Consider the following 26,273-nt stretch of genomic DNA (forward strand, 5'->3'; position numbering starts at 1 on the left):
ATTTGGATTTTGAACACGTTTCTAAGGACTTATATTGTTTTCACTTATGTTGACTTCCTTTATTCTTATTACATCTGAAGTAAGGAAAGTATATGTTATCACAACTCTTTTACAAAGGTTGACCTTAGGCAAAGCTGTAAATAAAGCTTTATTTTCCTTTGTTTCATTACACATTTTTGTTCCACATCTATTATAGACAAAGTGTAGCTTACTAGCTAACACTCTTTTCTCTATCTTAAAGAGTCTTATTATCTTATACCATCATTCAGAGAGAAATTTTCCCTTTTTTTTTAACCACAAAGAGAGGAAATAATATCCCTAAGGAATGAATCACTAATGGAAGACCTTAAGTAAAAATCCAATGAATGTGGAATAGATTTCTAGAGGATATAACTGAAAATTTTTCAAGTCTATGAAAATACATAGAGAAACAGGGTGACTCCCATATTATTATTCTTATAAAATTCAAAACTCTGAGTATTAAATCACTAACCCAATTTTTAAAAATCTTGATTCTCAAACTCTGAAAGTAGTTCTCAGTCAGACTCCTTATTTCTATGATGGTTGCATCAACTTCCACTAATTTTTTAGTACAGCCAATAGAGTAAAAAGCTGTCTGAATAAAAAGGTGACTGGATTGGAAATCAAAAATCCAAGTCTGCTCTGATTTGCTGCCATCTAGCTTTCTGACTTTGAGAACAACAGTGCCATTCTGAATGTTATTTTTCTCCTCTAAAATTAGGAAGCTGATTCATAATTTTTAAGAATGATCTGTAACAATCTTCTTTAGTTTAAATTTGGACTCTGCTAGCTGCATGGTCATACACAAGCTATTTATCTGTCCACACTTTACTTTCTCATCTATAAAATAGATATCATTGCAATACCTACCTTAGAAGAAATTATATCAAATGATGTAAGTGCTTAGTTAGCTTCTAATAATTTTTTGCTATATTTGATCCGAAGAGCTATGTTCAAGTTATCACAGATACATTAAATAGCATAACTGACAAATGTAAATAATATTATTTTAAATACTTGTATAATAGCTGATGTTTATCAAGTGCTTATGATGTGTCAAATAGTGCATAAGTCCTTCATTTGTAAATCTCATTTAGTCCTCTCAATAATACAGTGTAGAAGATCCAGATATCCTTGGTATACCCATTAGAAAACTAAAGCTTAGTTAATCACACAGTCACAAAAATAAAAAAATGCTTAGATGGTGGTAAGCAGTTTTTATCCCAGAGTCTACTCTTCTAATCACTGCGCTATAATGCTTTCCATTCCAGAGTTTTCTGCCTTCAGTCTAAATGATTAATATCTAATTAAATTCAGCACTAGAGCCTAATAAAACCAACCTTTCCATCTTGAATCATTTTTTATGATCCATGTCAGATTTATATTAATTCTTTTCCAAACTTGCCAGTGAACTTTGAGCATGATAACTATATGTTTTTTGAACATACAAACTCATAAAAGTTGGAATATTTTCAAACCACCACTTATTATTCACCTGACTCCTTTTATTTTAAAATCACTTATGAAGGATCAAGTTTCTTGGAAAGCTCTAAGACTTATTTACATTTAGCCTGGAATTCACCTAAAACTAGGTAAAATTAGTGTTGGAAGTCCTATAAGAGCCCCACAGAAGAAACTGCTACATCAGCAGATACACACTCACATGTGCGCACACATATCCCTTCATTTTAAATGTAAGAAGTCAGCGTTTTACCACCACTGTTTTCCATAAATAGTGGAAATTATGACATTGGAAATTGATATATTTCAATCCCCCAGTTATCATTGTGCAACGCTTCCCTACCCTGGGAAAAGAAATCTGTATTTCACTCTCCAGGTTAATTCCCTTCTTTCAGAGAAATGATTTTCAGCTATTTGAGACTATATGTCCTTCATTTGAGAAATAATTTATATTCATGAACTCACAGTCATCATTTACTAATATCATGGATTGACAAACTTAAAAAGCCTAACTTTTTATTAGTTCAGTTTACAAGTGTAACTTTTATAGCATTTGATCATTTCACTTCCAGTTGCATCCTTTTTCCAGGATGTTGCGTCCTACAATCATTCTTTTGATAGAAAAATCTATTATATGTTTCTATCTATAAAAAAATGTATATATGCCCCTAATAATGAAAGCAAGTATTTACAAAAGCAAAAATGTTCATGTGTTAATTATGCACAGAAAGTTCTCCAACTAGATCATTAGAATGTGTCTTAGAACAGAGAGGATTAGGAGCTTAGTTACTTAAATCACACCTATACTATTGGCTCCTAATTTGCACTGAATATATACGTAAACTCTTCGCTCTGTTTCGCAAGTATCCTATCAACTCCTTCAGCTGTTATTATTGCTAAATTCAAATTAGTCACAGTCTCTCAACATAAACCACTATTCCTTTACCAAAAGCCAATGATGTGAATAAAAAATGATTTGATGATAGATATGAATATAGATATATAGATATTGCTGATCTCTAAGTCCACATACATAATACATTTTTCTATTGTTAAAATGTACTTATCAAGAACATGTGTAAAAAATTAACTACTTTGCCTTTCAAAGCATGAAATTTTCTTCTGAAAAAGTAGATTCTAGTACATGAGAAGCCTTGGGAATAAAGAAGAGTGAATTCCTTACAATGATTTTTACTAATAGGAATATTTGTAATTACAGTATAACACATATATTTTAGTTAATATGCAATTAACATTTTCTCTTCTCTTCTACCTTCTGATATTCTTATATGCATGAGGATATGTGGGTTTCATCATACCAGGAAGATTAGCTGGAGATATTTGTTGAGATTTTAAGAATAATTTTACTATATTTTCCAGACTTAAAAAATAAGTGATAAGTGCTTTATTTCTTGCTGTCAACAAACTTGTATTGGGCATTACTATGTCCCAGGAATTTGCACATACATAAGACCTCCTCATTTAATTCTCACAGCAACTTGTGAGGTACTTGCTGATACAGTATGGAAGATGGAACGTACAGCTGAATGGTTACAACTTAAGGCATAAACTGATGACTGTCATAAGCAAGGTACAGAGATGTAAAACACTAGCTCTACAGAAAAAAAAAAGGTTTCCTTCTACTTGAAGAAATTTTTTTAAAAACGCCATCAAAAGGTAACATTAGGGTTAAATCTGAGGGAAAAAGTATATATTTCTAATTCACTCCATATCCTATGACTTCTTCTTCTCTTTAGATGTATATAACTAGCATTGTTCTTGTGTTAAATAAAATAAGGGTGATACGTTGGCAAAAGTGAGATGAAGACGAGGGTGCAAGATAAAAAGGGAGAGATAGGACAGAGAAAATCTAAAGTACCTAGCAAAGACTATGAGTGAGAAGGAAGAGTTTAGTTTCATGAAAAAGATAATGTGAAAGATGAAAAGAACCGAGATCTTATTCTTAATGAGTTCAAAATAAAAGAGTGAGGAGTAGGAAAGTCATTGTTTAATGCTCCCTTGATACAACCCCCAGTTGACGCCATCAAGGTAGTCTAGTTTATTTGTTGCCTGAATTGACCTAACCAGTGTCAGAGGAGAATATGTCTTCTGATCATATGTATAGGACATTTGAGGCCCAGATGCTCATTATTCAAGAAATAATTATGATGAAATACGAAGTGCTTCTTCTGTTGATGTTCTGGAAATTTGCTAATGTGAATACTTAGTACATGAAGAAAAAGGATACAAAGGAGGAAAAAGGTCCATTTTGATGATGGCAAAGGTGACCTTTCCCCATAGATACACTGAGTGATCTTACTTGTAGGTGAAGTATTTTGTGAAATTACTCTGGCTTGCTCAGGGGCCAGTCTTGTTGACAGTTTCTTACTAACCTTTCCTGGAAGAAGTACATAACTACTCCCAACATCGCCCACCACCAATGTGTAAGAATTGATTAATGAGAATGAATTCACCATTAATTACATTCAAATATTAAGATTCACTGATCTCTAACAAAATCAAAGCAAGCATTTTTTTCTCTTTCCTTCTTCTTTTTCTATAATTTGATATCAATGGCTGTGCTTCTCATAAATGAATTCTTTACAATCAGATGATTCAAAACTGTAGTCTCTCAAACTGGCAAGTCATACTTAAATTAAGGTCAGTTTTATTCAAGTAACTTTATATTCCAGTCTACACAATGCCATAGTCAGCAGACTACCCTATAGACCCCAAATAATTTTTAATAGCCTGAAAGAGTTTCTATAACTTTCCAACAAACTTTAGGAAAAATGCATAAAATAATGAAATAAATCCAAGAAATGATTTTTTAAACATCCTCTTTATACCAGAAATTGTTCTAGACCTAAGAGGTTGAAATGATCTGAAAATTACAATCTAGTATAAAAAAAATGTGTAAAAAATAAACATCAGGCTAGTCAATAGTAATAACCATACTAGGAAAATAAATGGACTGGGCTAGCTCAGAGAAGAAAGAAACAGTTGACATAGAACTTGAAGCATTAAACAAATTAGAATAGTAAAGAATTAGGTAGGGACAGAGTTTGGATAGAAAGTTTGCTGGAACTGTAGGAAATTGGGCTCCTACCCATGTGGTGAATTACTTAATAGCGTAGAAATTCAGGGGTGAATTTACACCAAGAATATATTTTCGATTCTGTTTAAAGTATTTTACTTTAAAGAATTTACTTTAAAGTACTTATTTACATATTTTCATTTTTCATTATTAAGATTCATCAAGACACTATGACCAAAATGTACCTTATTTTCTGTAATACATAAAAAAAATAGATGAATCTTATTTTAATATCTTTCTAATCATTTTTTCATCAATTTCATAAAGTTTTGCTTTTTTTGAATCTTTTTTTTATTATTCCCTACTTTTTAGGTATTTTTAAATACCAGTTTCTCTGATAATTATTGTAGAGCATATTAGAATTATCAGAGTCCCAGATTAGTTTAAAAACTGGAGATTAAGTAAGAAATGTGATTGGATATAAAATTCATTGAATCTTATTATGGTAATTATCTAGCTTTGGTTGAACCCCCAATTTCAAGCCCTTGCTAAGCACTGAAACTCATTGAAATTGATTCAGAAGAGTAGCATTTTATGCAGGTGAGCATCTGAATCAAAAATTATCTATAGTCTAAATAACCTTTGAAAATAAGCCTACCATAAAATTCAGTAGGCTAATTTTAACTCTCTCAGTAAATCCAGCATAACATTGAAAGAGGTAATAATTCTTAGTGTGAGATCTAAACAAAATAATCCCCTTGAGTTAGGAGCCATGTTGTAGGAAAAAATGTAATTGTTGTTATTGTTTTTATATTTTTCCTGAGTTAGTATGTTTGATGTCACTTATATTTAATTATAAAATGACTGCAGTTGATCGCAAAGATAAGCATACACTAGAATCACCTGGAAGGCTTGTTAAACTAAACTGCAGAATTGCACCCTCAGTAGGTCTTGAATAGAGCTTGAGAATTTGCATTTCCTATAAGTTACCATAATATTGATACTGCTTGCTGGCCCAGGGATCTAACTTTGAAAATATCTGTACACACACACACACACACACACACACACACATATACATATGCATACATATGTACATAAACACATACATACACATAGACACACACATAAATATCTACTTTTTAAAAAAAATTATTGGTTATAGAGAATGTTTTTTTAAAGAATCCTGCCTGCACGTGCATCATTCAACCATCTATATTCTATAATCTATAAGTGCTTTCTTAGTTTTTCAGTTGTGTTTATAATCACTTCTGTCCTATAGAGTTGTTTTGATGTGCAAAGCTGGCAAAACCAATTCTCAGCTACTGGAAAGCTTTAAATGCTGAGGTCAAATTGTCAATAGACTCCTGCCTGGGTGGATTTAATGCCATAGATATACAATTGGCATCTCAATAAGCTACTTTGCTAAACTTTAATAACACAAATTCTGTTAACCTTAGAGTCCTGGTTAAAACACAAATAAGAGAAGAAATCCCTATTGTTAACTAAGCCCACTTTGCATATTTATTGCCATTCTTTTATAATTTATAAGGGCATGTCAGACTATAATGAAATCTATTCGCTACTGCTAGGTCTTTGATATTGCCTTTTCCACATGTTATATTAGATGTAAATGACTGATGTGACTTTAGTAGAAGCTTACCTACATTTGCAGAAAATGAGAAAACGTTTTAAATAGTTTGCTTTCATTTTTTTCTTAACTTTCTAATGCTTTCCTATATTGTTTATAACCTGTTTTCAGAGTCCAAAAATTTTAACTTGTTATACTCCACCAAAATGGAAATCATATCTACATTTAACTTTTTTTTTTAAATGCTGTATTTTGTTGGGTTAAGTAGTAAATTTCATTTCCTAACTGTTTTGTTTAATTCAAAATTATCCCTCATACAATCATATACCTAATAAAAGAGAAAAACCTGAAGAAAGATAACACAAGTAAACAAGGTGGGGTTGGGGAGTGTGAGAATATAGAACTTCAGAAATCTAGCGACTATTTAACAACCAAGAAGATGATCTCAAAGCCATCATCAAGCACAGATTATGTGGAGACAAGAGGATGTCCAGAGTAGGATAAGGAAAAACTGAAAGTAAAGATGTAGATAAAATAGATTAAAATATGTCAAATTCACAATTTCATTACATGATCTTATTTTGCTGTCCAAATTGGAAGGAGCTAGTGTAGATAATATATACATATAAAAAAATGAAAATCAATTTACCTACACTTTCCCCTTTTATTAGAATCTGTTAAGTTATAGAAGACAAGTTTAACATCTCATTTTAATTGCTGCGTCTATGGGTTTCTTATAGAGAACTGTTTCCAGTGGCATGAATAATCTAAAACTGCTTCCAGTGTTTATATTTGATTATAAATTCTATTCACTCAATAAATACTTATTAAGCAACTTCTATGTGCCAAGTGTTGGATGAAGGAGGTACAGTTGTGAACGCACATCCCTTGCTCAGCCTGGTGGTTAAAACATACTAATAAAAAACTCATAATAATAACATGTGTTGACTATAAAAACAGAAGAAGCAGATGGAGCTATGATACAATGTATTAAGGGGTCTTAGTTGTAATTATAATATCTGGGTGCTCCTGGCAGATTTAAAAAACCTTAATTTGGAATTTAATTTATATATGAAAAAAATCAGTCAAATCTAAACATCTTTTCCTTTAGCAAAATCTACAGAGTAGAAATGTGTTCTTTTCCCCTTTGAGGAAGTTATTTTCCACTTCAACAGAAGGAGGAAAGCTTCAGATCAGAACTAATTGTTCTGTGATTGATTAATACTTTCCCTCCTACTGCTATGTACAGGCGAAATGACATGCACTGTACACACAACAGGAGGTAAGAGAGTCAATCAATTAGGAAAACAATTAGTTCCAGCTTCTATAATTTATTTGAGCTTGTAGATGAAATTGCTTGAAAATATTAAGAACATTAAAGATCAGTGATAAAACGTAAAGAAATAAATTTATATTCAAATTTTAGAGGCAGATGCTTACTTGACACTGTTCTTCTGTAGGTAGGCAATGCTAATGCAATAACAATAACAGTTTGGCAGCAATTAATAAATAGACTGTCAAAACCAGTCAAGTTGTATTCACGGTTTTGGAAGGCTGCTGATTTTAGCTTTGCCACAATGTGGTTCAAGTGTTCCTGAAAAGCTCAATAGTATTGATTAATTTAGAGGATACAATTCTGTGAGTCCCTTTCCATGGGTCTTAGGTTGGAAATTTTCAGAACCAAACATTCAATGCAACCTAGTGTCTCTAGGGCATCCATATCTCATTGATATTTGTATTTAGAAAAATGTAACATGTAGGAATATTTTAAGATTTATGAAATTAATGAATTGACAACCCAGAAAACATGAGTCTACTTGAAGTAATAGAATTTGTTGAGATCAGCAGGTCACACTGAGTTCTAGATTTTATTTGTATTTCAGTATCACAGTATAAAATTCAGGTAGTGCTAAAAATCAGGGTGGATTAAGGATAACGGCCTAGTCTAGGTAAACTCAGTCATATCCTGGGCAGAATAATCTGGAGTCTGACCCTGGCAAGAGATTGAGGTCTCTCGGTCCAGGGAATGAAAAAGCAAAAAGAAATAAATAAAAATGGTCAAAAACTTTTCATTTGAAACAATGAAAAAAGAAAAACATTCAAGAACTTTAATACAAATTCTATTTCTTTTAAAGCAAGATATAAGGAGCTTTAAGCTTGGAGGTCAGTCTATCCTTACTTGGTAACGCTTAAAGCTACTTCAGCTCAGAACGTAAATCCTCGAACAATTTCATATATCTACTAATTTATCCAGATTTCAGTAAAGGAATAAATAAAATACTGATGTTAACATGTATATGTATAATATTTAAAAACCAAACACATTTTGAGAGTAATTGCTCTAGAGTCACTCAAATTTAATCCCTCAGAGAAAATTTATGTTTTTAAAAAGGTTATACTGTTATTTCGATGAATAAATAATTTCCTGCTAAAAAATTCTGATGGATAGAAATAACAGAGCTAAGAAATAAGGCAAATAAAACATCACTATCTCCCAGAAAAACAAGGTAATACTAACAGAGAAAATTAATTCTTAATATTAAATCTATTTCTAGACCAAAACAAAAAGAATTCATCTCATTTCACACAAGTTTTCCTAGCCTTTAAATAAAAATCTTGTAGAAATTTGATACAAAATTCCATTTTGTAATTTAAGTCTAGGAGTTAACTATGAAGAAAAGCAAACTGATACTCTCAGCTCCTTGTCTGTGGTGTTTTAGTACTTATATCAACATTTTTGTTCTAATTAATTTTACTAATCCCTTTAGTTAATGAATAAGTAAATTTGGGCCAGGGGAAGAAATCCATCAACTGCAAGAACAGTGGTAGAAAATTGTTATTTAGAAGCAACCCACCACTACCAAAGTGATTTTGTCAGCATTGCTTTGTTATCTTGTTAATATTCTAATTTCTGTTTTATAGTTCTTCATAGAGTAAAATCTCACAGTTCATCTCTATGGTACTTTTGCTTCTAAACTCTCTAGGATATCAATTTGGCAGCAGCCAAATATTTGAATATAAATTGATTTTATGTAATATACAGAAAACAAGTATTTTATTGATATAAATGATTTCTTTGTGGGATTACACTAAAAATTATTTTTGAAACAGCATGATCTCTCTCTGGACAGTATTAGAATTTCATGCCTAAATCAAGTTGAACATTAATTTTTATATGAGTTTTTATCTTATGCAGTAGCATAAACGTCTATGGTTGGAAGAATTGGGGGAGTAGAAATATAGATAAAAGCTTCAAAACAAGATATAAGTGTGAAAGATGACAGAATGATAATGAGGGAAGAAATTGCTATAGCTCTTCTCTCATTTCTATTCATAAAGAAAATAGTTAAATTTAAGGACAGTCATTTTCTTTCAATCTGGTTGATAATAGCAAAAGGCTCAGGCCTAAATTATATATGTAACACAGTAAATGCCCAGATATCACGGAGACAGGCTACTTAATGAAGAAGAAAGCCTGCATGAATTTTTAGAACTATGAACCTTGCATAGTGGCATTCTCATTTCCGGACTTCCTTCACCAAGGAAGTGTGTAAAATCTTTAACCAGCATGGCCAAGAGAGGAGGCTCAAAGAGCAGTAGAGACTGAGACAGTTGTTGTCTAAGTTCACGTGATCCTCTTCAATGCCACACCATTCTCATGCCACCTTAAATGCTGTTTTCTTATTCAGAACCATATTCAGTCTCTGATGATAGACTTCTACAAAGTGCCATCTTGATGAGCTGATTTCTAAGAGAATTTTCTTCTCACACTCTCTGAAAAAATGATGGCTAGCTTCTTTACTTGTTATTGTGAATCACAGCATGATTTTGCAGCTACATGTTCCATTTGTTCAATACTGAATGCTCTGTATCCATTCTGTCTCTACCAGCTGCCTTCTCTCTCTTCAATGTCAGTATTTTGTGATGAAAAAGATTCAGTAACAATGTATGCCCAATATTGTGTAGGCTTTAGATTCACAGGATTTGAAACAGGCCTCCATTTTTACCATTGAAATCTCTGTCATCTCCCCAAATACTAATTCTCTCCAAAATTGAACTTAATCTGATCTAACATACCAAACTTATTAATGCATCCAAAGCCTACTCATGACACCAGAGAAAAATGAAGAATTGTGGGAAAATTCACCTGTTTACCTAAGTATATGTGTTTTACCCTAAAATATAACAGAGAAATGCAATATTCATTTATATAAATATTATTAATATATATCCTAAACACTATTAAAATCCTCCTAAATTGTGGTAGGGATTGAGACATTGTGCTGAGTGTTACAAATACAAATATGAATAAAACCTTACCCCAAAACTCAAGGGCTCAGAGGCTAGTAGGCAAAATAGATACATAAGCAGATAATCATAATATTATTCTAGAAATGCATAAAAAATGCATAAAAGTCCTCATCTTTTTCCTATTCCAACATAAAGGAGACTTTTTACATATTGCAGAAAAAAGGACATGACATGTTTTCATAAAACATATAGACAGGATTTCTGTTCCTGATGGTTTATTAATCACAAAAGATTTATACTTCCAAAGGCTACTGAAATACTAGAAAAAAAATTAAAAGGGAGTATAGCACATAAAACGCTAGGCAATGCAAAGATACCTTAACAAATCAGAAATTCTGAGACAGTTCCAAAGGACAGAAAGCATTTTATAATAATTGATTTAAAAAAAACACCAGATCTAGGAACACTGCAACCCAGAAGTGCTTGGCAAAAATATACTCCGGAGAGAAGCACCATTTTTCTTAGCTGGACCTGGATATTCTAACAAATTGATCAGGACTTTTGTCTGGACAGTAATTGCCTTGGAGTAATTTATTAATGGAGAACTGTGTACTCACAGCTGGGCAACGGTCTCAATTTACACAGAGCTAGTAAGAGCCACTGTTAAAGCATACTGAGTAATGTGGGGAGGATTCTGGGAAGGGTTTAAGACCAAAAGAGATACAAAACAGGGCACTCTGAATCTCAAAAGTGCATGAAGAAGAGTAGGAATAGCCTCTCTGCTCGAAAGAAAATATAGTCCACTCCCAGAGAAATGCCTTCCTTACCTTAATAATGGAGGTGATTCCCAGCCCACCGATTGCTACCTGCCCAGGCATATAGAAGGCATCGATACACTCTAACCAGGTACACCAAACTCCTAGTCAATCCTTCTACTGAGAGATGAGGTTAATTGGGCAAAAAAGAAACTTGTTCAATTTATAAGAAATCTATACCAGACACTAACATTTATCAACGTAAGATTCATACATAGATGTCCTGACTTCAGAACCCATGATAACTGGTCTAGATATGTGTCGGCCCAGTCCATATAACTTAGTAAAATAACCTGCCCCCAATCTACATCATATCTACATTAAAGGAGATTTTTTGTAAGTCAAATAAATACCCATTAACCTGTACTAATAGTGAAAAGGTAAAAAAATCAAGGAAATGTATTTTGGAAGCAGAGTGTTACCACATGGGTCAGCCAGTGTAGTAACATGAAGTCATCCTTAGATCTATTCCTGGCTCTTCCTAATTCTCAGAACTTGTTTATTTCCAGATTCATAGGGCCTCTAGAAGCCTCATGATTCTTGAGCTAATGTTCTTACAGCTGTAGTGAAACTGCTAGTGCTAGGAAAGGGTGATTCCCATGTACTACCTGGAAGTTGGGGCTTCTGAATGGTTGACTACCTCTGAGTGTCCTGCAAAACCTAAGAGCCTAAGAACATCAGAAATTCTAACCTGTTTCACACAGCAATAGGTTTTGTGGTAGCAGCTGCCATTTTGTTTAAAAATTGATAAATCAGAAAATACATTTAGAACTTATTCCATAGAGACAGAGGAACAACTTGCCTCAAGAAACGGAATTTTTTTTTTTTATTTATGTCTGCATCTAATTGATGTTGCTATGCGACAGGAAGGTAGTAAGGCAGAGAAGTAGAGAGAAAAAGTTGACCATATTCCAGAATCTTGCCTTCAAAATGATAGGCTCATAAAACGGTTTTGAAAGTCATTTTTTGGTATGACTTATGCTAACCAATTTACGAAACTACTATTTAAATCAGGCATTTCTCACCCATCTAGTCTCTCCTAGTGGAGAAATCTACAACGTAAAAAATACTATATTAACCTCCACAAATTAGAGTAGGAGGAGCTCCATGCATCCAACTCAAAATAGGGATATATTTGCTACAGGAACATGATATTATTTCATTGCATTAACATAATTATCAGCTACCACTGAGTGCTACATGCTTATTATCTAATTTTATAATAAATGTATAAGTTGTATATTATTATACCATTTTAACAAACAAGAAGATGCTGGCTCAAAAAGCTGGCCATCCTAGAGCTGCTAAGTGCTCAGCAAGGGCCTCCTTTAACTATCACTCACACTTTGTGAAAGTCTCTTCTCCCCTTGATGGGTTCTACCTTTTTTTATATCCTAATTCCTACATTTTATGAATTCTTTCTTTCTTTTTAAGTCTATTTTTATAATTTGCACCTTTGCAGTTTAAAACTTTCTAGTACAACTATTTTGCCTTTTTTAGCTTATAGACTTAAAAATTCTGTGATTTTAAGTAATCTGTCATATTTCAATTTGATTTTATAATTTTACTTCCTTAATTTCAGTGATTCTTTGCTAGCATTCCTTTTTTTTTTTTTTTTTTTTTGCACGAAACTTTGACACAATCTTTTGTCATTGTTGTTTTATCCCCATTGATTTTGTCTTTGACTGCAAAATCCTCAGAGTGGTTTCTAAAAACAAAATCTTTGATAAACAAGTAGAACTATATTAAATCATATCTCCTATTTTATTCTATATTTCATCTTATATAATACAGGGTGACTTTTAGTTGACTGAAACCATCACCCATGTTTTATTTCTGCTATCGGTATACTTTTATCTTAGCAAAAGTATTAGTTTATAATATGATTTTCAGCTATGAATTTGTAATAGTGCACCCTCACTCTAAAATATCTCCTATGGTTGGCTATTAATTGAAATTCAGCTATTGATATACCTGTTTTAAGAGAAAACAGTTGCATATTAAGGGGCATGGAAGAAAAATCCATTTGGCTAAATATAAACATTTTCTCCCAACAGATGCATCACAGTTTATAACCAGGGTGATGAAACAAACTAAATTTTAATCATCAATGATCCTGAGCTACACAAGATATAGATATATATCTATATCTATATATCTATATAGCTTTACAATATGTTAGAGATGATTTCTATTAAGAATATTAAATAGTTGTGGTAATATGGCCTTTTGAGATTAAAAGTCATCTAACACCTTTCAAAGTGGAAGTTGGGTGCACTCAATATTTTAGATCACTTTGCAATTTTCTTTTAATATATCATAATAGCAAATTATTGATCAATAAGTTTGTAAAAAAGCCTAAAGAGATGAGAGGACTGCATATAGAATGACTTTATTTACATGTAATTATAGTTTCTGTAATTACTGAATATAAAATTAAAAGACAACTTAACTCCATATATTGCTGTCGGTGAGCCAGCATACCTGTTTATGATGTAAATGAGAAGGTATTTACAGATTGTACTTCTCAACACAAACTATCACACCGAACTTTCTCTTCAAGAATCTAAGATGCAAACTGCAGTATATTCATCAGTCTTATTACTGAGCCACTCAGATAGAAATGGCAGTAAGTCCAATTGTTGGCCAAAATAAAAGCTTTTACAAAGCCACAAATAATAATTTTTATCAGAGAAATATTTTTCACAGTAATGCCTAAATGTGAGATAGTGACTCAATGATATTTTATAGGAAATCTGTCTTTAAGCTCACTTTCTTGAAGTGTATGACCTGGGTTTGTCAAGAGAAAAGACAAAAATTTTTTCTAGATATGCCCCTAACTTTATCAAAGATAGAGTTGTTGGAGGGGTAGAAAATAAGCTGTTCTTTAGAAAGAGGAAAAAGCAAAGAAGGAAAAGCAAAAGAAAAGGAACTCACAAAGAAACACTTGGAGATTATGCCACATAACAGACATAATAAGATGCCTGCTTTTCAAATATTATTTCCAATTCTTTGACTTGCCTGATTTACTTCTAAAGTGCTCCATGTGGATCAATGCCTACGTAGTTTTACATTTTTCTCTCACTCATGCACTTTGATCAATGATGGGCTTTTGAATACAAAGTACAAAATTGAAACCTTACCCAAACCTTTCAGGTCTTTGATGAAAGATAAAATCACAAAACCAATTTTCGAATCAATTCAATTTATATATATCTAGTACCATAGGATAAGGGGTAATGATCTTCACCATAATTTATAGGATGTAAAGAATATACAACTCTGTTCTGAGTAGGAGAATATGTAATGAGTGTCTCTTAGATTTATTGAAGATTAAAAACTAGGGATTAGAGGCACCCACAGATAAAGGGTATTAGCAAGAAGCCAAGTAGGCATAGCGTAGTAAAAATTGAGCCTATAGAGAAAGTAAATTTTATTTTTGTTACTGTGGAAATCGGATTATGAAATATTTGCATAGGATAGCTTTTGGCTTCAAACAACATCGAATGCAACACAGAATGGATTAAACATAAGAAAAGTATTATTTCCCATTGCGAGAATGGTCTTCATAGTGTTGGTTAATACAGCAGCTCCATACCCTCATGAGTGTGATGCAACTTCAACCTATCAGCTGTTATTCATCAAATATCAGCCTTCTCTTTCACTAGCTTCTCTCATGATCACATCATGACTACAAGCAGTTCCAGGTAGGACATGCAAACACAACCACCACCAGCAGAAGAGACATTACTTTCTCTGCATATTTTAAGAGTTAGAAAACCTTTCCCAGAAATTACCCAACAGACTCTCTCTTATATCACAGGCCCAAATTGAACCATATGTCTTTGCCTGAACCAACCACTGGCAAAAAGAATGGGATTATCATGATTAAAATATAGACTAATAAGATTTATATATGAGTAGGGAATAAGGAACAGTAGTTACCTGAAAGAAATAGATTTTTCTTAAATAAAAAGGAAGGAATAGCTATTAGATAAGCAACTGAAATGTAATTTATTATTATTTTGTAAGTTGTAGATATTGTTCATTTACGTCTGATGTCCCCAGATTAATTCTTTAGCACGCAATGAAAGGTAGATTTCAGTAAGAATAAATGACTTGAAATTTATCCAAAGCACCTAGTATCATATTGGACACTTTGTAGGCACACAATTGATTCATTCGTTCAACATTTGTCTATTCATTTATTAGTAAGGCAGAACTCCATGGGCCCTGGAGCTAGCCTGTTTCATCTCAAATACTCACTCCAGCACTTACAAGCTCTGCAACCTTTGGCAAGTTTTCTCATCTATAATAGAGAGATAATAGTATTGCCTGACTCATGGGGTTTATTTTGTGAGCATTAAGTGAGCTTGTATGTTTAAAGCTCTTATAAAAATGTCTGCCTAATAGTATGGGTTTATTAAATGTTAACTATTTTTATTTATTAATATACTATTTCTACTGTAGACTGCAGAATTTTTCATCATATTTACCATGATCAGACTGTGTATAGATCGATTTAAAAGATTTGCTTCTCTGTGTGACAAAACAATGACAGTTTGAATACAGTTTGATAAGAGGGCTTTGAATTTCCAGCTTAAATTTTTTCTCAGGTGTCTACAGCTCAGAAACAGCAAGAATTCAGAGCTGAGTTTCAGCAAAGAAATGGAAAATGAGAATTTCAAATTTTTGTCTATTGCTTTTATAGAAAACATTTTCAGAGTCAATTGGCGCCATCCAGCTAAGCTGTATCTCTTTAATAACTGCCAAAAGTGTCTAGTTTCACCATACTATACAGAAGTTAAAAAGAAGTTACTTCACCTAATATGTATACAATGAGTATTGTTACTGGAAACTTGTTAGATTGATCCGTGCAAGATTTCAATTCCATCTCTGTGTTTTTGTGTTCACTTTTTCTATCAAAAAATAAAAAAAGAGAAATTGACTCTTACTGTACCATTTCTAAAACATTGCAAAATACACTGGAAGTCTTTATAATTCATTTGAAAAGGTTATTTTGATATCTTTTTTTATCATGACTCTGCCATTCTTACTAAAATTTTAGGAGACCTTTTAAAGCCATAAAAGTTCTTCATTGAGTGGTACTTTCAAAATTAACAACAATTTGTGAAACTGCCATGATAAAATATTTCATAAATACAATTAGATTTATGAATTATTAAATGCTTTTAAAAGCAGCTCTAATATCATAATTTTTAAGATTTGTTTTCCTGCTGTATGTTTTCAATTTTGTGTAAGACCTCTTGAATATCTGCATTATTATTACAATAATTCAGTACTTAGGTTTTGACTTGAACATGGCTTGTTTCCATTTTTTTATTTTCTATAGCGTAGGTCTGAGGTGGGAAATGAGGTAGCAACTAATAGTTTTTATTTGGCTCATGGATTCATTTTAATTTTAGCTATTTCTTCTGAAATTTATATTGACTACAATTGCCAGATATAATTGTGGTGGTTAATTTCTGGGAATTAAAGAATCAATTTGTTTAAATTTTTGTCACATTTATTACTTTATAACAATATTTGTAAACAATGCTCATGTTTTCTCTTTATTCTTTAGGAAATCTATGTTTTGTGTACTCTAAGAAACTATTAATTACAAGTTGCACATTATTTTATATACTACTAAGAAAAAATGCTGCAAATTAAACTATATCAAAAATTGTTTCATATCACTTGAATTTTTATTTTGTACTTATTGAAAGACCATTCAAACCTATTCAGACATTTTATTTTTGTCACTCTTGTACAGAAAGAGAAAAATAAAAGCAAAATAGATTTGTTAATTAATTACAATTTCTAAATCTGTTCTCAACTCAGAGTTGATAATATTCATCTTTTTTTACACATCATTTATTTTCCTTCATGCCATCAAGACTGTAGATAAAGCATTATTTAAATGCTGCTCCACTACTGCTCCTGAAATCTTTCAAACAACGTGACTCTCATTTTGCTGCTTTCAACTGTATATGCTCACAGTAGAAAGCTTCAGGCCACAACCAGGACTTAGATCCCTTCCTCAAATGGTCTTTAAATGATTTGTTGACTGGAGTGTCAATGGGAACAACAAGCAGATTGAGTATGCTCAGGCCTGGTAGGCAGTGATAGTAAAATGCCATAGATTATAGGGCAGATCTCCATTTCAGAGATGTAAAAATATGGGAAAATAATGTATTGTAAAAAAATAATAAGTCTTCAGTTGAATGTTTAATCACTCAACTATCAGTCTCCATGGCATTTTTCTAAGCCTACACAATAGACGCCCCACATCACTCTGTATCATCAGTTCTGTCACTCTTCCACATACATCTAGTTACAAATGCAGAACAGACTTAGTAACAGAATTCATCACCACTGGCTATAAATTCGAATTTTCCAGAAACTACCAAACTCAGTGAACCTACATAGTAGGTTTTACTTCTCATTATGCTTTCTTGATTTCAATGTAGTTACTCAGATTACTATCAATATTAGTATTTGCAGGATACTCCATATTGCAACTCAAAGCTGAAAACCAAAGGCAACAGGACAAGTGGAGGGATGGCATCATGCAGTGGTCACAGATGTGAGCCCTGAGATCAGCCGTGTTTAGAATCCTGGCTCCATCGCTTATTAACACTGTGACAATGAGCATGTTTCTTCTCTATGCCTCAGTTTCTTCAGAGTATTCCATAGCTTAAATTCCTGAAGGACAGAATCTTATTGGCCTCACTCACCTTTCTATGCCAAACAGTGTCATTGGCCTCAGGCTAGCACCTAAACGAGCTGTCATTGAATTAGGTACTCATCCCTCCTTAAATCCGCTGCGACTATGGCTGTACAAAGTGGTCATGAAATCTATCTATGTGGACTCTTTCTCATCGTTATAGCCTGTGAGCAAGCCAGTTTCACTGAAAAGAAGCTATGAATAAGCAAGCACTGGGGTTTATGTCTCAAGTATATCTCACACCCACTACTTGCAGGATCGAGTTAGGTCTCTTCAGGGAAAAAAACGAAGTTTAAAAAATAAAAAATAAAAAAAAAGATATAAGGATTTTGAACAAGTTGGGCCAGCTTAAAAATAAACTTTAGTAGGAATGATACTTTTTGACATTGGATATTATTCTTTTTTTAAACAATGAAAATTAAGGTGAGAAGGGAAAATAACTGAACACTTGTTAGAACCAGTGCCCTTCTACCTTTAAGGAGATGATTCTTGAGAAACTTGTTTTGCTTGTCTTGGAGAGAAAGGGATGGATGGAGATGAACACCAGAGCATAAGAAAAAAGGACAGGAAATAATTCACATTAAAAATATGAAAACTGAGAAGTTGATAAGTCAAAGTTTTCCTACCCCTACTAGGAGTAGCTTGCCATTTTAAGTTTCCTCTCTGATTTTTACTATGTTTGCCTTTTAAGCTACTCTGTTGTTTTGAATGCCTCGCATCTGTACCTCTCTCTACTTATTCTTTTTTAATGCAAATTTCTTATTTCCTGGTCCTATTTGCTACTTCTTTTTCATGCTTTCCCATCGGCTTCCTGGCAATCAGAGTTGTGTTCCCAGGTGTCTAACTTTGTCAAGAAGATAACTGTGAATTTTAATTTACCACTATTAATGTCAGCAGATGCTATCGTGGGGCATATTTGAGTTTCCATAATGGCAGGAAGAGGCAGCCAGGAGAAACTCATCAGCTGCCTTGATGGTATGAATGGGCATCTTATTCTCTTCTTCTCTGATTCTATGCAAAGCACAGGGCTCAGTAAACACACTTAACATGCATCAGGTATCTAGTACATGATAAATGACACCTAACTGTAAATGAATACTGTTCTCCACTTTGGAAGAAGAAAAAACTAAGAAAGTAAAGACAGAGATGACAAGAGCAGGAGGATTTTGATCAGAGAACAGAGAGAAAAAGTGAGAGGGGAGAAAGATGGGAGGAGGAAAACGAATGTGGCTGCGAGAGACTGCAGAGAGATGGGTTTAAAGGGGAGAACACCTATACCACTTTCTAGAGAGCCACAAACTGGAGATTGTGCTGATGGTTTCATGGGTATATACTTATTCCATCAAGTTGCATATATTAAGTATGTACAGCTTTTTGTATGTAAATCAAACATGCATACATAGATAATACTTAGAAAATGCAGCTGGTGAGTACCCAGTATTTCCTTCCTCATCACATTCTTCCAAAGACACCTCAACATAATAATGTATACACCTCTGCAATGTTTACAATGTGGTATTTGTAGGATTGGGGAGGAATGTTGATTCTTAAAGCTAAGCAGGCCCATTAGTATGCGATTTGCACAGGCGTTTATGAGAGACACTGCATGAGAACCATACCCCTAAGCAAAATTCTCCCTGCACCTCTTTGGAGACTTTTGTGACTAGATAAATAGGACTTATCTGGAAGTACCTAGATCTACTTTTTTTTAAGAGGAAAGAAAAAACCCCAAGAGGCTGTACGTTTTACAGTTTTATGAAAGTATGATGCCTACTGAGCTTCCAGTTGCTCCAGGGTCTGAAAAACACCCTTTCATCTCTAACCATTTTATTGGCACTATTGCCAGAAGTCAGCTCTTTTTCACCATGACAGGGACCATATAATCTCTGGCTTCCCTCTTACTTCTTTCAAGAAAATATATCTAAACTGGAGAGAAAACACACCTTGAGCCTGATATTCAAACATCTACAAACTTGTGGAAGATTTTGATAATGCTGCTACATTTCACTTACTGCCTAGGGATCCTTGGGTTTGGAAAGAATTTGAATAAAACTTTTGATGGTGGCTTATTTTCTTTCCAAGAGACTTTCAGAGTAGGTGTTATATGTCGGATTCCCTGGGAAGCTGCTCTGAGTCAGACATAGCTTACTGGGGAATGCCAATTCAACAAAGTCATCGGAAATGAAACAAACTGAGACAGGGGGCCTGGCCTTTATACCAGCATCCAATGGTCTTTGAATGTGGGATGTCCCTGGGGAAGCGAGCTAAACCCTGGGCAAGGCAGTCCCCTTTAGCCAAGGGTGATTCTTTAGGAGAGACTCCCTCAGCTCTGAGTTGTCAACAGGTGGCACTCTCTGAAATTGAGGACCTCAATCCTGAAAAGAAGGGAGGGATGCACATCATGTCTTATGGTTTCCACCTACACCAAAAGATGATCAAAGGAAATGCTGATGAAATAAAATCGCTACATTCTGCCCTTCACCTCAAAAATGCATTGTAGCATATTCTGTGCTATCTCCTAGACTCTATAATAATTACTCCAAGAGTTACTTTCAGTTTGGGGCATTTCTGCATTAGTATACTTTTTTAATAATAAATTTTTAAATATTTCTTTGATCTTCTCCTGTTTGCTCTTTAATTTTGCATGCTTTTATTACAAAATACAGGACTTAAATCGAGATGGAAATGGTGCTTTCTCTGGAAATCATTAGGTTTATGCAGTATGGTAGACTATTTCACTGTGTAATCTGACAAATCTTTATCAATTCGTAGACCTGGAAATAGACACAATTAAAGTCCTACTAAGTAGAATAAATATAAAGGACAAAAGGAAGTTGTCACAGCAACAAAAATCCTGACTTTCCTCATTTTATACCATAAAGTGTTTACCTTTAAAATACCTTAAAATTTTTTCTACTTTGTATTTTAATTAGTGACCATTTTGCATATTATATTTACTAAATATGTAGCTAAATCTTTCTTGCTATTTAGCTTTCTACATTACATTTTAAGTATTTTTTTTAAATCTGGCATAAAGAAATTATCTGCGAGATCCAGTTTTCTCAAGAGCAAAATAGTTTTAAAGGTTTTTCTCTTTGTGTAATTTAAAATATCGCAGGTTTATAATATACTAACAATGTATACGTACGGAGGAAAGTGAAAATTCTACAACTAGGTTAACATTTTTAAATGTACCTTTCTAACCTTTTTATACAAAAGACTTTAGAGAATTTGGATATACATTATGTTTAATATTTTGTATTTTTCATCTAACACTCTACTGTATTTCCAGGTTTGTAAATATTTATCTTTAAGATAATTTTCATAACATCATTTTATGGATTACCACAATTTAAGAAGTCTCTTTGTTAGGTAGTTTCTGGTCTTCTAATAAATAAGTTACTTTAACATTCTTATATCAAATTGTAGACCTAAGGTTAATTTTCTACTATGAATTTCTATAAAAAGAATGAGTGCTTCTACAGCTTTTGATATGTTCCGTTACTCTGGCCTCTATAAAATATTGTTCTAATCTACATTTCCCAGTTCCCCAGTTTTTTCTACCCTGAACTTCACATCTACATTTAGACACATTTACAAATTTATATTATTTCATTGTTATTTTAACGTCCATTTCTTTGACTATTTGTGAAATGAAACACCGGTGGAGATTTTCTTTCTTTCTTTGAGAATCGTTTGCTCATATTTTTTGTACTGAACTTTCTTCTAAAAGGGAATTTACTTTTTATTCAATAGTATTTTTCTTGTCATATTCCAGGATGTTAAATCCCACTTTAACAAGCTAAATGACTATACTCTAAAATTAAACTGTTTCCTATTAGTAAGATGACTTGTGTTTTCCATTTACTGGTAAACCAATTCAAAAGAAAATCATAACTACCTTCTCGGTACTGATTTAATTGTTTAATAATACTTAAATGTTATTAGAGTAGGGTAGCAGAATCAGACTAAAAAAATCTATGTAGGACAAATCACTTAACCTCTCCATATCCCAGTTCATTTCTGCAAAATAAAACCAAGTCACTTTTCAGGGTTGTAATGAGAACTGAGAATATTATACTTAAATATCAATGATAGCATTTGGCAGATAGTAGGTTCTTAATAAATGACATCTTTAGTTTTTATTAGCCCCATTTAGTAGTATAGTATCTTAGCATGTCCCTTATTATAGTAGCTTTCCAAACCACCAATCTCAAATTAGTAGTAGATTGTGAAACTAATGTACACAATTAGTTTGGAGATACAGCTAAAATTTTTTAGTGAAAAAGAATAAAACTGAATATATCAGAATAATTCACACATAATAAGGGCAAGTGTTTTTATGTGAAACTTTTGTTCTGTATGTAACATGCAGCTGGAGAGAGTGTTACAATGCAGCACAACGTAAAAAGTACTTCTTTAAAGTAGCAGCTGAAGTTTTCAGGTTGTAGTTAAACACCCTTTTTAAAAAAAAACAATTTTTTTAGATGCTTATCTCAGTGTGCAACCCCTTATTCTACAGTGGCTAAGATGCATAGGCTCTAATTTTTACTATATGACTTTGAACAAATTGCATAACCTCTGTATGTCTTAGTTTCCTCGCCTGTAAAATGGGTGATAATTATCCTTATCTCAAAGGAGTAGTATGAGAACTATATGATTTCATATATCTAAACCACTTCATAGGTACTCAATAACCGTCTACTGTTATTTTTTCAAGATGTGTAGAATATAAATTTTTTTTTTCCGAATAAGCAAACAATGCCACGTGCACTGAAGTGCATAAGAGAATATAAAGTCATCACCTTAATCAGGCCTGAATAATTAGCTAGTTTTTCCATCTACAAAATGGTCCTTCTTGATAAGCATCTTATTCCACAAATAGGAGTTTTTAAGAGCCATGTAACTATTCTTAGTTTTGCTGTTTACAATCAATATTATTTCTCAAAATATGAATAAAAATGAAATATTAAACAATAGATTAGTCTTTGTCAGTATATTAGATCCTTAATTGCCTATTATATTTTTGTATTTTATGAAAGACTTTTTTAAAACTTCCAGGTGGTAAACATTAAGTAGAAAGAGCATGTCTATTTCTTACAATCTTTTCTTGATATTTTTTAAAAAATCAGAAATGATAGGGATAATATCATCAGCTAATAAGAGTTGAAAACTTACAACTTTTACCTTTTTTGATGAAACACCTTCCAAGCATACTTTATATCTGAAAAGACTGTTTGGGGATATTGTAAAAACATTTTTTGCTTTCTTTAAAAAAAGAAATACTGAATAAACTTCAAGTGCATTTACTAAATGTTGACTCTAACAAAAGTCTTATTTTTTCTATAGTCTTTAAGATCATTTGACTTAAATGTAGAAATGTTTTCTATTCCATAATAACGCTGGGATAATGTGAAAATATTTAACAACCCAGGTGGCAAAGGACCCAACCCTCTCTGCACACAAAAGCTGCGAACAACTGTGCAGCCACCTGGAGGTGGCAGCTGACTATCAGTCAGGATGACCAGCAACAATATCCCAATTCCGGAACATGAGAAAAATTGAGCTGAAACACAGACAGCATGCCTTTAATTTAATGATGGCTCTGTTGTATTTAGCTACTTGTATCTAAAACATTACCTTTAAATTTCCTTTAAATCTCACAGTAAAACATAATTCTTCAAATACCTTCAACTGTCCTGTGGAGATAAGTAATAATGCCTATCATATCTGGTGATTCTTACAATAGAGGAACAAATTCATTTTTAGAATATATACATACTAATATTTTATACATATGTATGGTTTTGCACATGTAATTTTAGTCTTGTTGACTCACATGAAATATAAAAGTTAAGGTATCATCGATATCAATAGTTTCACATAAGTAATGCTGACATGCTAATGGTGCTTCACATTTTTGCAGGGAGACAAGATCCTAAGCTAAACAGAATCAGAAAATCAGAAAAAGCTTCTGGAAAGTGACCTAAATTGGGAAAAAAATAAAAATGTTCTACTATCTGGAAAATTCTGGGCTGCCAATTACCATTAGGGAGAGAGGAAGAGAGGGATTAATTGGTTGATTGATTGATCAATAGATGGAACAAACTTACAAACTGACATTGTGCCAAATTCTTTGCATAGATTATCTCATTTCATATTCATTAAAGCCCAATGTATTTTGTATGATTATTCTCATTTTGCAAATGAAGAAACTGAAGAACAGTGACAATCTGAACCCACATCTGTCTGATTCTACCCTTTAGGATAATATCAGTAACTACTTGCAGAAAATTAAAAGCTTAAAAAAGAGAACCATTATAAAATAAAAATTGACTGTGTATGTATATTAGCCTCAGCCATTATCTCCTCCAGAAGATTCAAAAACTCTGGATTTTTATTTAGATTTTAATAATAGTCCCATACATGAGATTCTTCTTCTTTCAATTGCACTTCTACTAAACAGATAAGTAATGTATAATTAATTCACAAAAGGCTTGAATCCTATAAAAGTCCTGTATTGACTTGCTGGTTATCTCCATTTCCTCACAAACCAAAAGAACTCTATGGTTCCATTACCTTCCCTGCTGAGACTGTGAAGTCACTTATGCCCAGTCCTATGTGTATTTATCTATGTCTGCCCCAAATCTAGTTCACAATCTCACCCATGCAGCCTGAAATCTTGTCACAGAACAAAATTATTAAAGTCCAGAATAAGTTTAGATTGGAGAATATGACTTCAATCACATCCCTTTAGAATAACTCACTTACATCTATAGAGCACTTCACATGTACTAAGAAAAATCTAGGCAGGGCATGTTTCAGTTCTTCATATTTCAAAAGGCAGATAAATTGAGTCCAAATGCCTTGTCAGAATTCATTTAGCTAGTGAATAGGACTAGAACTAATGTATTCTGTATTCAAAGCTAAGATTTTTTTCATAAGCTTAAGGATTGTTTTTAAATATTTTGGAGATAAACATTTTAAATGATTTAATTAATAAAATAATTCAACACTATATTCAAACTAAATAAACTGAACTAATTAGACAAGTCATGTTTCATTATCAATGACTTGGTATATATATTTCAATCATGTCACATGTAGAGTGGCTTCAAAAATTCACTCAGCAAGACAAATAAATTATTGAGCAGGGTATTGTTTACAGTAAATGTCAAAAAAATGACTGGGAGGAAAACGTATCATCAGTAAATGAGATTCAAGAACTAATTTCCAAGTAATATTTACGACATCTTACAGTATCAATGCTGTAACAGTATTCTTTATAACCATTTTAAAATTCACTAACATTTTAAATGTATGCTATCATTTATCAACATTTCCAATATAAATATTTGATCTCTCTTTTCCTTTTAGTAAATACAAAATGTTGTCAGTTTAGAACATGTATGTTGTCAGCAATAGTTTCATACAAATGTAAATTACAAAATTAAATCTACACAGAAAACAATTGCCTATATAAATAGCTAATAGATTTGACAGTTTACATAGTATTGTTGGGAGAGAATGTTTCAGGAACTATGTCTGGGGTTACCTTCGAGGGAAGAATCTCCACTACAGTTCCGTAAATATTTCATGAACCAACATAAAGTAATATGCTAGTGAGAGACTATTTACCCAGTGAGCAGGTGCACTCTCTGATGTTTTTTTTTTTTTTTCATCTTTGGTATAACTTTGATGTAGGATCAGTTAAGCCATTTTGAATTACTCTTTTTTGCTTCCCTCCCCTCAGTTTCACCTGAACCTAAAATGGTGAGCGAGAGTCATCATGAGGCCCTGGCAGCCCCGCCAGTTACCACTGTTGCGACTATTCTACCAAATAATGCCACAGAGCCAGCCAGTCCTGGAGAAGGAAAGGAAGATGCGTTTTCTAAGCTGAAGGAGAAGTTCATGAATGAGTTACATAAAATTCCATGTGAGTACTAAATATTATTGAGTAAAAATAAATGGTTGAAAATCACCTCAGTCATTGGTTAGAAAGTAGAATTCCTCTTAACAAACTATAAACATACATTTGATTTTTTATTATTGGAATTCCAATAATAAAATGAAATATTCTTGGAAATGAAGTATTCTTATTAAGTCCTTAAATACATTTTATTAATGAAAATCCAGTTTACAAAAAAACCTGTATCCTGTGTCTAATGTAAGGGGGCTCATTTTTTTTATTGTCTTCAGTGTGTTTCTGTCAAGGATATTAATGTTTATGGGTTGTGCTATATTTTAGATTTGTATTTATGAAATTTTTATTGTAAAAATTATTCTTAAGCAATAGCTAAAATGCATGTTCCCAATTGCAAGTTTTATTTTCTTTTATTCATTTGTTACTATTTCAAAATATTTTGC

General features: G+C 32.7%; 1 protein-coding gene across 2 annotated transcripts in view; it reads left to right on the plus strand.

Moving 5' to 3' along the window:
• The window catches only part of SYT1 (synaptotagmin 1), a 382,176-nt gene that overhangs the window by 177,780 nt on the left and 178,123 nt on the right, over window positions 1–26,273 (plus strand). For both annotated transcript variants that reach the window (XM_006923780.3, XM_006923779.1), the window contains one exon: window positions 25,660–25,842. In XM_006923780.3, coding sequence (XP_006923842.1) covers window positions 25,677–25,842 — 166 coding nt within the window. In that variant the 5' untranslated portion in view covers window positions 25,660–25,676. The remainder of the gene's footprint in view (window positions 1–25,659; window positions 25,843–26,273) is intronic.

Source organism: Pteropus alecto, unplaced genomic scaffold, assembly GCF_000325575.1.
Source record: "Pteropus alecto unplaced genomic scaffold, ASM32557v1 scaffold76, whole genome shotgun sequence".
Classification (NCBI taxonomy): Eukaryota; Metazoa; Chordata; class Mammalia; order Chiroptera; family Pteropodidae; genus Pteropus; species Pteropus alecto.